At 43.0% G+C, this 14496-nt stretch overlaps 1 protein-coding gene across 1 annotated transcript in view; it reads right to left on the bottom strand.

Moving 5' to 3' along the window:
- Window positions 1-3431: 3431 nt before the first annotated feature.
- The window catches only part of mfsd14ba (major facilitator superfamily domain containing 14Ba), a 20011-nt gene continuing 8946 nt past the window's right edge, over window positions 3432-14496 (bottom strand). Inside the window, exons 5-12 of the mRNA XM_041885543.2 lie at window positions 14263-14377; window positions 12462-12680; window positions 11986-12099; window positions 9534-9605; window positions 9022-9134; window positions 7914-8011; window positions 7288-7451; window positions 3432-7010 (exon numbers count right to left, since the gene is read on the bottom strand). Of these exons, the coding sequence (XP_041741477.1) occupies window positions 6768-7010; window positions 7288-7451; window positions 7914-8011; window positions 9022-9134; window positions 9534-9605; window positions 11986-12099; window positions 12462-12680; window positions 14263-14377 (1138 nt within the window). The 3' untranslated portion in view covers window positions 3432-6767. The remainder of the gene's footprint in view (window positions 7011-7287; window positions 7452-7913; window positions 8012-9021; window positions 9135-9533; window positions 9606-11985; window positions 12100-12461; window positions 12681-14262; window positions 14378-14496) is intronic.

The raw sequence follows: 14496 nt of genomic DNA, 5'->3' as shown, positions 1-14496 counted from the left end.
CTCCAACAGTGCAGGTCAAAAAAAGAAAAGTGAATGAGACAATAATAAATTAAAAAATAATAACATATACACATTTACAACTGTAGCAATGATAAATGTCCATTGAGGGGTGGGGGCAGGGTAAGCGTCCGTTGGTGGGGTAGGTAGTCCAGGGGGCAGACGAGGGACAGGGGAACAGGTAGCTGTCTAGTCATGGGTATACCGGGAGTACAGGATGGGACTCAGGACGCACCCTTGTGGGGCCCTTGTGTTGAGGATCAGTGTGGAGGAGGTCATGTTGCTTACCTTCACCACCTGGGGGCTTCCCGTCAGGAAGTCTATGACCCAGTTGCATAGGGAGGAGTTCAGTCCCAGGGTCGTATGCTTTGTGATGAGCTTAGAAGGCACTATGGTATTGAAGGCCGAGCTGTAGTCAATGAACAGCATCCTCACATACTGTATGCATTCCTTTTGTCCAGGTGGGTGAGGGCAGTGTGCAGCGCAACTGTTGCCTAGGGTCGGGTTTTTGAGACTAGCCAATTAGTGAGTGAATCAGAGATGTGGCAATGCAACGTCTCCTCCATTTGCAGGCAGACAACAGCCACTCTCACTACCCACTCACTACCTTTCTCTCCTCTCTCCGTAGGTCTTCGTTCCAATTGAAATCAGCGCCTTCCCTTTTTCCCTTCACTTGGAGTGAGTCCTCTAGTGACGGATCTATGATGTTTCCCAGAGGGAGCCTTTCCCAAGCGAGGGGAGCGGAGAGGAGGTAAGAGGTTGCAAGTACAGTAGATTCGGACGCGCCTTAGCTCCACTTCTACTGAGGTATCACTACCCTCTCCTCTGCCTGTACTCCTCAGTTCCTACAGAGTTCTGATGCTGGCCTCCGTTCCTAGCTCCGGGCATCCTACCAGGGACGTATAAGAGACTCTTCTGAAAGGAATATTTGTCTAGTGTTTAAGGGGGATTTTCACTGCATATGCCATTAGTGATACTGATTAATAAGGAGATTATGAAGAGTCTGAAGCTTTGTCCCAAATGGCACCCTATTCCATAGTATATATTGCACTACCTTTGACCAGAGCCGTATAGGGAATAGGCTGCCGTTTGGGACGCATCTTGAGGATTTAAGAGCTCCACTTGGAAAAAACAGAGGAACTTTGGGCTCGATTTAATCCGTACATTCTTAGAAAAAAAGGTGCTATCTAGAACCTAAAAGGGTTCTTTGGCTGTCCCCATAGGATAACCTTTTGAAGAACCCTTTTTGGTTCCAGGTAGAATCCTTTTGGTTCCAGGTAGGACCCTTTACACAGAAGGTTCTACCTGGAACCCAAAAGGGTTCTCCTATGGGGACAGCCGAAGAACCCTTTTGGAACCCTTTTTCTAAGAGCGTAGCACTGAATGTAACTCTGTGTTGTTGTTGTTGTTTTTATCGCACTGCTTTGCTTTATTTTAGCCAGGTCGCAGTTGTAAATGAGAACTTGTTCTCAACTGGCCTACCTGGTTAAATAAAGGTTAAATAAAAAAATAAAAAGATCTGATCTGCGTTGTTGATAACATATACTTTTAGGGATTCAGTTGTGGTTCAATGCTGAATTGGATGTATTAACTATAGGCAGTGTATATTTAACTTTTATGCCTTACCCTTACCTTAACCTCACTGAAACTATACCTAACCTTAAACTTAACCTGACCCTTGTTCCTAAACCTAACCATAAACCCTATGCTTAAACTTCAGTTTTCATTCTGCCGGTCCAATACACAATTGCTTAACTATAAACGTTCAGAAAAGACTACATTTTAATTGACAGTGTGTGTGTGCATTTAACTCTCTTACATCCCCTAAAGATGAATTAATAATGGTGATAAAAACACTCAAGATTTAATCTGAGCTGAAGTGAAAAATTGATAATGACAGAAAAAGTGTCTGTAGGGTGTGTATCCAGCTGCTACGAGTCTGATGCTGCCTTTATACATGACCTGCAGTCACCATGGAAACACGAAGAGAGAGAGAGAAAGCTGTCACATTACTCCTGCACCAAGAAAAAATCCTAACAACATTTCTTGCAATAAAGTTTTCTAAACTGATGATCTGACATGACAACTGTCCCCAAAACGGCATCATACATGGTTCCTGGACTTCCTGACGGGTCCCCCCAGGTGCTGAGGGTAGGCAACAACACATCCGACACGCTGACCCTCAACACGGGAGCCCCTCAGGGGTGCATGCTTAGTCCCCTCCTGTACTCCCTGTTCACCCACGACTGCGTGGCCGCACACGACTCCAACACCATCATTAAGTTTGCCGACGACACGACGGTGGTAGGCCTGATCACCGACGACGATGAGACAGCCTTTAGGAAGGAAATCAGAGACCTGGCAGTGTGGTGCCAGGACAACAACCTCTCTCTCAACATCAGCAAGACAAAGGAGCTGATCGTGGACTACAGGAAACTTAGGGCCGAGCACGCCCCCATTCACATCGACAGGGCTGTAGTGGAGCGGGTCGTTACATCACTAAGGATCTATCATAGTCCAAACACACCAACACAGTCGTGAAGAGGGTACGACAACACCTCTTCCCCCTCAGAAGGCTGAAAAGATTTGGCATGGGCACTCAGATCCATGCGGAGGAAGGCCCTAAAAATTGTCAGACTCCAGCCTCCCAAGTCCTCCCCTCAGCAGCCTCCACTGCTACCCTGACTATCTGCAGTGATCTTTTTGCACTCATCACATCCGCCGCTGCTACGGTTTGCTAGCTGTTACTTTATTCCTAGTTATATGTACATATCTACGTCAATTACCACATCGCCTCGGTACTGGTACCCAGTGTATATAGCCACGTTATCGTTACTCATTGTGTATCTATTATTACGCGTTTTACTTTTCTATTATTTCTCTATTGTCTTTCTCTCTGTATTGTTGGGAAGGGCCTGTAAGTAAGCATTTCACTGTTAGTCCACACCTGTTGTTAACGAAGCATGTGACAAATACAATTAGATTAGATTTCCTCACAGACGTTTCACACAGGTTAGCATTTATTGGGATGACTCATGTACTGGAGGCAACTCTAACGAGTGGTCACTAGCTGGCACAGCCACAAAGTCATAAAATCTGATTTTAAACCTAACCCTAACCTTAACCCTTAATCACAATGCTAACCCTAACCTTAAATTAAGACCAAAAAGCTTAAAATAATTTTTAAAAAAGGTCATTTTTGTTTTCATACATTTTCACAATATAGACATTTCTGACTTTGCAGCTGGTACATCTAGCGGAAATGGCTCAGTGCTGCCTCTAGAACAAGACTCATCCCAATAAACGTCAGCCTGCCCATTTCACACTCGCAGCTAAAATTTTCCATCATGTCTATTGGGAAACTACACGGCACAACACTGCCACCAAGTGATCAAAATATGAACACACACCTCTAAAATAATTTTACCAAACAGGTTACAGTACTTGACTTCGGTCATGTTTTTATTTATTTATTAACAGTTCAACATTTTTTTTTTTTTTTTCCAAGACAAGACATAAGAGGTATATATATACATAGCCCATGTATATCTCATTTGTTTGAGTTATCATGAGCAATAACATCCACTTCATGTACACCGTTAGTATTTACATAGGCTGCGTCCCAAATGGCACCCTATTCCCTATATAGTTCAATACTTTTGACCAGAGCCCGATGGGCCCTGGTCAATAGACCCTGGTCAAAAGTAGTGCACTAATAAGGAAATAGGGTGCCATTTGAGACAAAGCTATAGTCATTTTTCTTATCTTCAGAAATGAACATGTTCACTTGTTAGGCACGTTTGTATAATAATCCTCTCATGAAGATGCTGGGTGTAGATAAACAGAAAGAGCACATGGTGGAATGTGTTGTCTCATGGTTAGAAATCATCATCCTACAAACACAACTATGAATCATGTTACACAAAATAAGAAAAATACTTCATGGGGGGGCATTTCAGATTTGTGGGCAATGAAGTTCTAAAACGGTTCCAAAAATATAGCAGTCCTAGAGATATGTATTGTAACCATTCCGATATACTTTTCCATAACATATACAATACATTACAATGCAATAGTCTTCATCATATAATTCATAATACTAATAATCATTTTTACTCTTACAGGCAAGGTACAATATAACACTGTAGGAAATTCAACAACAGTCACTCTGACTGAAAGTAGCTGTTGACCTTCTGACATCAATTTATGGATTCTTGGTCAAAATACTTCACAATAGGATTGGGGTTGGAGGTGACAGATAGGAAGCTTTACCTTCTCCTGCTCACTTCAATCATGTCCCTCGCTGATAGGAACCTGCGTACAGGTACCTTAGAGAACAAGGACATGACTGGCAAACCGTCAGGGGAAAGCAGAAGCACTCACACAATCTCCGTCTGAGCACAACCAATAACTAATCAACGGTCTAGAAGCGGTATACCTAATATGTTGTTTATCGTATCATTTCAGGGACAGACAAGAAGACGTGTAGCTGTGTCTTTCTGTCCTCATGGCCACCTTTTGGGGAATATAAATACTTTAAAAAGTTCACATTCAAGTACGACACATTTTGTGAGCTTTCTAATACTATACTCTTTTAAAAAGATCCATGGACAGCTAGTCACTATTCATGCATTATGCATCCAAACAGGAATCTCCTTCAGTACATACTCAACTTGACACAGGTATTGAGTACCTTTACATAAAGCTGTAGGTAGGTCTAGACAAACTACTTCCTCATTCAGATTAGGGAAAACAACTTGGCGTTGTTGTTCATGGGGGGTAAATATTGGTTAAAAAACCTGTAGGGATACAGGCTAATACCCTTAATTCAATACAGTATGTACATATAAAATATGAACATTTACACATTGTGACAACCTCACAGAAAAGAGGATAATACTGTGCCTCTAATGGATTTGATCAGGTGAAATTGCTTTCTCTTAATTTATATTTTATAAACCCTGGTTTGTTAAGTTTGACTCTTGGGGGGTGAAAACTATGAGCTAACGATGGTTTTGGGAATTATGGTTAAACCACGTTAAAATCAGACTTCAAAATAAGTCATTTTAAAGCTGAGGTAGCTAGCAACACTGGGACATATTTAGTGAAGGAAAAAAACTATGATTGAAAGTCATGATTTTGTCACCCAAATTAAAAAAAGGAAACCTCACCTTGAAAATCCACCCCTATCATATACTTCAGGGTAAGGTTATACTTAAAAAAGAATAAAAAAATTATCCCAAAAATTACAAAAAGAAAACCTGTAAAAACGTGTTCCTCCAAGTCAAATACATTATTATTACTACCAGAGTAGCCTACACATTTGTCAATATGTTGCAGACTGTTAGCAATATCATTTTTACAGTATGGATAATATAAATAAAATACATCATAAATACATCTTATAAATTATATACTTCAAGATGAAAACCCTTTTTAGTACAGTACCAATAAAAATTTCGCAGACTGAACAGAAACTGCAGAGCACAGCATGAAACCATGACAACCATAACCCAATGGCATCATCCACACCTCAGCACTGCCTCCTAATGACAGGAGGCCACATCCAGTGAATATCTTAAATTGTTCCATGTTCTCACTATACAATAACACTTTCAGCAGTTACTCAAGGACCAGTGGTTCAAGTACCAAAACTCTGCACAATAAAGTGTGAGACGTTTTGAGATCTTGGTCGTAAAAATTACACCAAGATCTAATCTTCTTATGTCAAATATCCTATCATCCTAATCTCCCATGTTTCCCCACCTGTTATAAGACAATGATATGATAACTGCTCTCTGAATAATATGAGTTGTTGTAAGGCTTGTGAACAGAAGCTCCTACGAAATATCGGACTTACAGTATATCTCATCCCTTTTATAATGTCGTAATCTTATGGCTGCTCATAGTGAACAAGTCTTCTAAATAAATATTTTAAGTGTTGTTGACTGACTACTGGCACAGATCTCCTTGCATTTCACGGATTCGGTTCAAGCCTCCTTGTATTGAAGTACCATTAGGTGTTGACTACAGTAAATGCTGAGCAGCTGAGTTTGAAGATGCGTTGAAGCAATAAAATGCAGGGCACAGCAAGCTCTTTCCCTTCTAACTCTACTGAACATCTTGTTAAAAAAAATAACAACTCACTCAATCTCCCCAGCGGGCAAAACAGGTTGAAATGGCATCATTACAACCAGATTACACCCAGTAACCAGTTTTGCCTGCTGGGTCTGCTATTTTCGCTATTTCTCCCTTCAGACTCTTATAGCAAAACTCAGATTCCTAGAGGTGAAAAACCCAACAACACTGGGGTAACCATCCCCTGTAAGATCACAACATCATAAACAGCATATCCAATCATCCTAAATAAATAAATACTAGTTCCTATGGGGACAGGGGCGGGGACAGGGGTGTGGACCGGGGAATGGTTGGTTGTGCAGTGCAAAGGAGTTACACACAATATTGAGGTTACTTAGCTAGGCCCCTGTCCCATCTCCCATCCCCCTTTCTCCCTCTCCTCCTCCGTTGGGGATAGCTAGGCTACATGGGGGCGTGGTACCCGTAGATGGGTGTAATAATACCAAAGCCGCCTGCTGCCCTCCATCCTCCCTCAGTCACACGATGCTGTCCTGCAGGAGCCGCCTGCTGCCCTCCATCCTCCCTCAGTCACACGATGCTGTCCTGCAGGAGCCGCCTGCTGCCCTCCATCCTCCCTCAGTCACACAACGCTGTCCTGCAGGAGCTGCCTGCTGCCCTCCATCCTCCCTCAGTCACACAACGCTGTCCTGCAGGAGGGGCTCAAAGTCCTCGTCGCTGGTTGGCGCTGGTGTGTCCTCGTCGCTGCCTGGTAACGGGGTGTTGATGTGGACACCGGCTAGCATGGAGGTATCCTTGGCGTCAGCACAGGTCACTACTGGAGGTTCGGTGTTCTCGGGGATAAACAAGGCTACCAGGAATGCCACCACCACCGTGCATGAGCCCAGCAGGAAGGGAGGGCCGGGGATCAAGGATTTCTGTATGGAGAGAGACAGGGTATTATAGATAAAGAGCATAGAACTTTACTTTTCTGTAGGAACTTTATTTGACATTCATATTACACAAAGAATATAACCCATCTCCGAATAAAGAAACATAACTATAAAGGAATATGGCAACAGGAAGATTGCAAGTGCCTACTTTGGAAGAAACATGTTTTAAAGCTAAATGAGACAGAGAAATGTATACAGCTGTATAAAGTCTGCCTAGACTACAGCCACAATGAACTGTTACTGGTGATAGTGATTCATTTACCTCAGTCGGGGGGTTAATAGATATAGGGTCGATGGGGTACTCTCCCTGGATGGGGTCGATTGTGTTCAGCTCTACGTTAAACATGAAGAAGATAAGTCCATACAGCGCCGGGCCCAGACCGTTACACAGGCCTCGGATACCAGTGATCATCCCCTGAACCAGACCTGAGGAGAGACAGGTTATACGTTTATTTGTCAGGGACCATGAGCACCACATTTAGCTACATAGAACATCTGTGGTCGCTGGGCAGAACAGTATGACATCACAGAGAACACAGCATACAGATACATTAACATCCATGAGACTTCATTTCTGAATGAGGCCTATTATAAGGATGATAACTATAGGATGTCTGCTATGAAACAAATAGTCAAAGTTAAAAACATCCATGCCTGTATATGCTGTGGTGTGACTTCAAGGAAAATGTCAGGCCAAAATTTCAGTAAAAAAAAAACGACAATTTCATATTCATTCACTTTCAAAATGACTACGGAGGCGCAAAGGAAGAAAGGTGGTACCGAAGAGAACAGGACGAACGGAGAGATTACATCAAGGGAAAAGGGGAATATCTTAGAGCAGGACAAATGGATGAAGTACATACAGAAAAGAGGAATAAAGGGAATTACCCTGCTTATCTGGGTCTGCGCTGCGAGACACCAGGGCGCTCACTGCAGGAAAGGTGATACTAGACATGGCTGCTACTGCACCTGCAGCCCACATCATCCTAAACACAGAGGGGAGGCAGAGGGGAGGCAGAGGGGAGACAGAGGGGAGACAGAGGGGAGACAGAGGGGAGACAGAGGGGAGACAGAGGGGAGGCAGAGGGGAGACAGAGGGGAGACAGAGGGGAGACAGAGGGGAGACAGAGGGGAGGCAGAGGGGAGACAGAGGGGAGACAGAGGGGAGGCAGAGGGGAGACAGAGGGGAGGCAGAGGGGAGGCAGAGGGGAGGCAGAGGGGAGGCAGAGGGGAGACAGAGGGGAGACAGAGGGGAGACAGAGGGGAGACAGAGGGGAGGCAGAGGGGAGGCAGAGGGGAGACAGAGGGGAGACAGAGGGGAGACAGAGGGGAGACAATGGTTAGCTACAGACACATACAGTATGAGACATCACTTAGCTATAGCAACTAGTGACCACACCCTCAGGACCAGCCCTTCTGAGCACGCTCCATGACCTCTGACAAGATTGATCACGATTCACCTTCTCTTCCCTTTTACTCCCTTTTTTTGGATTGTTTTTCATTTGAGCAAGAGAGAGATAACTGCATTAACGTTTTTTTACAATAAAGTGCGCAATCAAGGACTTGTAATAACTGTCAACACAGGCCAGCCCTGTTGATGTTTCTCAGTTAACCACAGTACAGCCAGCCCTGTTGATGTTACTCAGTTAACCACAGTACAGCCAGCCCTGTTGATGTTACTCAGTTAACCACAGTACAGCCAGCCCTGTTGATGTTTCTCAGTTAACCACAGTACAGCCAGCCCTGTTGATGTTTCTCAGTTAACCACAGTACAGCCAGCCCTGTTGATGTTACTCAGTTAACCACAGTACAGCCAGCCCTGTTGATGTTATCAGTTAACCACAGTACAGCCAGCCCTGTTGATGTTACTCAGTTAACCACAGTACAGCCAGCCCTGTTGATGTTACTCAGTTAACCACAGTACAGCCAGCCCTGTTGATGTTACTCAGTTAACCACAGTACAGCCAGCCCTGTTGATGTTACTCAGTTGACCCACCATGGTTCTGACCCGAAGCCATACCAAGCCAGCTGTAGAATCTGGAAGCCCAGGCCCAGTAGGACCGTGTTCTTGTTTCCAATAGTTCTCATCAAGACTGTCAGAATAAGTGTCTGCAACAAGAGGGAAACAATTAATACATGAATCAATCAAACAAATGATCAAATGTATTTATGAAGCTAATTTTACATCCGAAGTTGTCACAAAGTGCTAATTCATTTAATATGTATTGTAGGCCCACTCTTCATAAATATTGTATGCATAGGAATTACACAATTTGCTACATTACATTAGAATGCCTTTCTTTTAAGTAGTATAGAGCTGGCAGGGTAAGGCCATGTCAGCATTCTTTACATCTAAACGTGGAACTAGATTACATTCCAAAGGACAATAACTAATTTGAACTGACACATGTTGTTAACCTAAGACTTGATTAGATGTGATTGTTCAGTAACACATTGCAGTCTCCCAGAAACTAAGTTATATGGAGTAGCATTGCACCAGATATGTACCTGGGCTATGATGGAGAGGATCCCAACCACCCCGATGAACACTGCGATCGTTGCCGATGAAAAGTTAATGACCTGAGATAGAGAGAAATAAATGGAGAGAGAGAGAGAGAGGGAGAGAAAGAGAAAGAAAGAAAGAGATAGACAGAGCCATAGACGGAGGGAGAAAGCCATAAAACAGCATTAGTCTCCCTCTTTCTCTCTTTGCTCCAAGGGTCCAAAGCAAATTAACGCCACTATGCTAAATGACTAGCACTTGACTGTGCTCAATGGAGAGTGAGCTGTTCAAGTAGAAGAGAAAGGAACGATGAAAGAACGCCATCTTTATAATTATAGGCACCCAGCTATTACGAACTGAACCCGTGGTAAACAACACTTTGTGCAGAAATAACTCAGCTGTTCTTCATCTCTTATTGATATTATTTGATTAGATTTCTTGTACTTGTATTTTATGTGGATGATGTTTCCATTAGCAATCTGGCATTCTGGCATGTTTTTCTTAATTGCCCCTAAGGGGATAAATAAAGTTGTATTGAATTGAACTGAATCTCATGTTTACTGCCAGATGGTGCAGGTAAATGAAGGGAACATTTTTACCAGTCTCAGGTAAGTGAAGGGGAAGTTTTTACCAGTCTCAGGTAAGTGAAGGGGAGGTTTTTACCAGTCTCAGGTAAGTGAAGGGGAAGTTTTTACCAGTCTCAGGTAAATGAAGGGGACGTTTTTACCAGTCTCAGGTAAGTGAAGGGGAAGCTTTTACCAGTCTCAGGTAAGTGAAGGGGAAGTTTTTACCAGTCTCAGGTAAATGAAGGGGAAGTTTTTACCAGAGCAGGTGTTTAGTTGTCTAAGGTAGAGGAACAACTAGGCTTGGGCAGTATACCGTATATACCGTATACCGGGGTATTTGGAAATAGCCACAGGATGGTTTTTCAATACCGTCAACACTGTTGAAACTATCTCTTTGAAGTCTTTCAATAAAAACATTTTGTTTGTAGCTACTTTTTAAGTAAATACCTGCAGTCAACTTGTGCAATTTGTTAGGAGATAAAGCAGATTGTGCTCTTCATTTCACCTGTCACATTATGAAGTTTACCGTAGTTCCTCAGCACAGTTGAGCCAGTCATGTGTTTGTTTGTAAATAGCACAACAGGAGAAATCGGAAGCAGGTGAGTCCAGCTGTGTATTGACAGGGATCACGTTTTATATTGAAAGTCAACAGTGTTTTTTTGCTTCAATAGAGTGATCAGGAACGTGCAACTTTAGTTTTTCTTCACAGAAAATACATTAGTGCAACATATTCGACAGAAAATAGCTTCATTGTCATCAGATGACAACAAAAGTGTAACGCTATTTGGCTGGCAGCCTCACAAGTAAATGAGCTTACAATGAAAAACCACGTTTTTGGGGGACAAAAAAACAATGCACGGCCATCATATTTCTAATGTTAATCATAGAAAGAACGTAACCAGTTACATTTCCTAATTTTTTAACCTAAAGTTAATTTAGCATTTAACTGGAGAAAAGTAGGCTGGCTACACCGAGAAAAGTACCGGAGAAAAGTAGCTCCACATCAGTCAGAGGACCGTCTGCTGATAGAATGCCTGTTGGTGAATTCTCATCCCAGCGGAGAAGTGCAACTGAAGCACAACATTAGTTTGATGCTGAGCAGAAATTACAATAAGAAGCTTTTTAGATCTGTGTTTACAAAACACAGCTAAATATTTCTTATGCGTTTTATATTTTCTTTCTGCGTGAAAAACAAAGAATTCTGCGTTAGGATGACCCCTAAGTTTAACTTGCTAGTTATCTGAGTAAGTGGCTGAATTAATAAGGTGACGGGGCATCATATTGTGTAAGCTTTCTGCCGTGTTTGAGAAGTCAAAGCCCTGTGGATGAGTTCTGTCCAGATGCCACTGCAGCTTGATTCCCTTGTGTTTTCTCTCCTCTCTGTTCTGGGCCCGTCTGCTCCTCCCCCATCTTCTCCGAGCAGAGCAGGCAGGCCCATTGCCCTAGCGCCTCCCAGACTCCACACAGACAGTATGTACACAGTACTGTTCTTCCTTCAGACAAGCATGCATCAAAACTTTGTTCATTTGCACAATGTCTCTTGTTCAGATTCGCTTGTAAATGTCCAAACTCACCAAAAATTACATTCGGTAGCTCCTACCTATATACTGTATGTATAACTTTCTGAGCTGGATTGCCTGTCTTTGCAATTCGTTTATTTTCTTTGTGCTCGTTAGCATATTTAGCTAGCAGCCTCCATGGAAATGATCTATTACTTGTGCTAATTTTGTTAGCATTCTGGTAATAGACGACCAATGGGCTTTTTAGAGTTTTTTTGGAGACCCCTTGTATACTAAGCCAGTAATACCGTAAATCCCGGTGTGAGAAAGGACGGTATGAGGATCTGAAAATCTGGATACTGCCCAACCCTAGAATCAAGTTGGATATTTACCTGTCTAAGATATAGGAAGAAGCTGGAGTATTGGCCAGCCTCAGGTAGGTAGGACAGGAACACCGTTATACAGATAAGAAGAACCGTGGGATCCTTCCCTACTTTCCTCATCGACTGCAAACAAGAGAGACACCAAAGACTTTTAAACAACAGATATACATTAAACACGTTAAACAAGAGATACAAATACTTTTAAACAACAGAGAGACCCCAAAGACTTTAAACAACAGACCCCAAAGGCTTTTAAACAACAGTGACACCAAAGGCTTTTAAACAACAGTGACACCAAAGACTTTTAAACAACAGAGAAACCAAAGGCTTTTAAACAACAGAGACACCAAAGACTTTTAAAAATGGCCACATACACTGATGAAGCTATGTAGCCTACTAACACGTCTGTCTGTACAGTATATCCCAGCCAGATCTCATTGACACATTGCATGGAATAGTATAGCATGGCATACTCTAGCACTCACCTGGAAGGGGTCTGCCTGCTCCCAGGTGATAGGTGCTCCCCAGGTGTTGAGTCTCATCTTCTCCGGTAGGGACTCTGGCACGGCCAGCAGGATGAAGCAGATGTCTGCCAGAGCCACCAGCGTAGCCACCAACACCACCAGGTTGTCACCGTAACACGCGGACAGGTACGCCCCGATTGCCGGACTCGTCACCAGGCTGGCTGCAAATGTAGCCGACACCTAGAGGGAAACACACAGAGGACAAGGTGTGTTTGAAATGAAAAAATAGTTTATTTTTAGGTCCATTTATATTTAATCACGATAGTCCACTCAGCGACAATTGTCACAGTTTTCCATGAAGTCCTGTAGTGTATTTTGGGTTGTGTTTTTTATTTTTATTTTTTGGTATTGGAGTCAATAGCTGTCAATCACCAAATGTATGCAGCTATTTTTCGCATTTCACAAGTGGTTAAGCTATACAAAGGAAACGTAATTCATGTTAATGAATGTTATTCTTCATTCAATGCCAGGGCTCAAAATACAGAGAGAAAAGGATATGATACCCTGCTGTGACCTCAAGGGACCCATCCTGACACAACTGCATGAGATCTGAATCCACCGTGTGAAGGATAGGCTTATAGAAACCTGACACAACCTAAATCTATTCTCAACACAACAGAACACATTGCATAACCCATATAGAAGCACAGAACTTGATATTCACCCGCATAACTGTCAAATAGAATTGGAAAGATGGAAAGATAGAATTATCCACTACCCTCTACCCCAATCAACATGGGAATCAACTGAGAAAAACACTGTACGTCAAGGATGGGCAACTGGCGGCAAACTTACTGTTGAGTTAGAATAGTAGAATACACAAGGTGCAATTTCCAAATGTGGTTGTGCATCAGCAGTTTTTCCTCTTGTTATGTCAGTCACTGACAGTCACTCAATTAGCCCATGTCAGCTACATTTTCTTTAGATTGTTAAGTTATTAAGAATTACTGACCGGGGGCCCCATTGATTTTGTTAGTCACGCTCACTCAGATATCATTTTCAAACAGCAAACATTTCTCTCCAACCTATGCCAAAATGTGTAGAATTGCAAATAATCCGCTGTAAAACTGCACATTTTTCTCTCCGCCCCATGGCAAAAGAGTAGAATTGCATTAAATTAGTTATAAAATTGCTAAATTCTCTCTCCGCCCCATGGCAAAATCTGTAGAATTGCAGCAAACTTGCTTTAAAACTGCAACATTTTCTCTACGCCCTGCTGTCAAGAGGAGGGGGGCTGCTAAAATATTTTGCTCACTGTCACGTTTCCTCCCGTTGCTCCCCTCTGGCGCTCTGATTCACCGGTCTACTGAGCCACCAGTCTGAGCGCACCACCTCGGCAACACCGGAATGGAAACCCAACGCACCGTAATCACCTCCAGCTTACCTGCACCTCATCATCTCATCACCACCCCTATTTAGCCCTGGACTGTTCTGGATGATGTTGTGTGTGATTGTTTAGCTTCGTGTCGTTTACTCTATCTTTGTTATTTCTCTTGCTCATTGTTTAGTAAACCTTGACCTTGTTAATTCCTGCGTCTGCGTCCTGCCTCTTCGTATACTCAGTACTCGTCACACTCGCAAGGTGGGGGCCCACAATAAAACTTTGCTAATGGCCCTGCATGTGTAGGTATGGATATGGGTACGCAGACCAGCGAGGCACTACTGCCCCTCATGATGAGTTCAGATGTTTTGTGGCCCCCACCCCCATCAAAGTTGCCCATCCCTGCTGTACGTCATTATAAAACTAAAACTAGCTCTTTACCAGTCCGTACGCTGTGCTTCTTTCATGCTCCTCTGTGACATCAGAGACGTAAGCGAAGATGACGGAGAAGGTGACAGAGAAAGCCCCTGACATGGAAATCGCTGCAAAGTACCACCTGAAGGAGGGAACATTATGTCAGTCACATCCAAGACAGTGCATTCCACACCATGTACTTACAAATAAGATCAACAAACACTCCTACAGACTCTAAAGCTAGAGATCTATTAAACAGGC

Source organism: Coregonus clupeaformis, chromosome 9 (genome assembly GCF_020615455.1).
Source record: "Coregonus clupeaformis isolate EN_2021a chromosome 9, ASM2061545v1, whole genome shotgun sequence".
Taxonomy (NCBI): Eukaryota; Metazoa; Chordata; class Actinopteri; order Salmoniformes; family Salmonidae; genus Coregonus; species Coregonus clupeaformis.
Note: the sequence above shows the minus strand (reverse complement) of the source record. Positions and strands in the feature narration are given on the sequence as shown.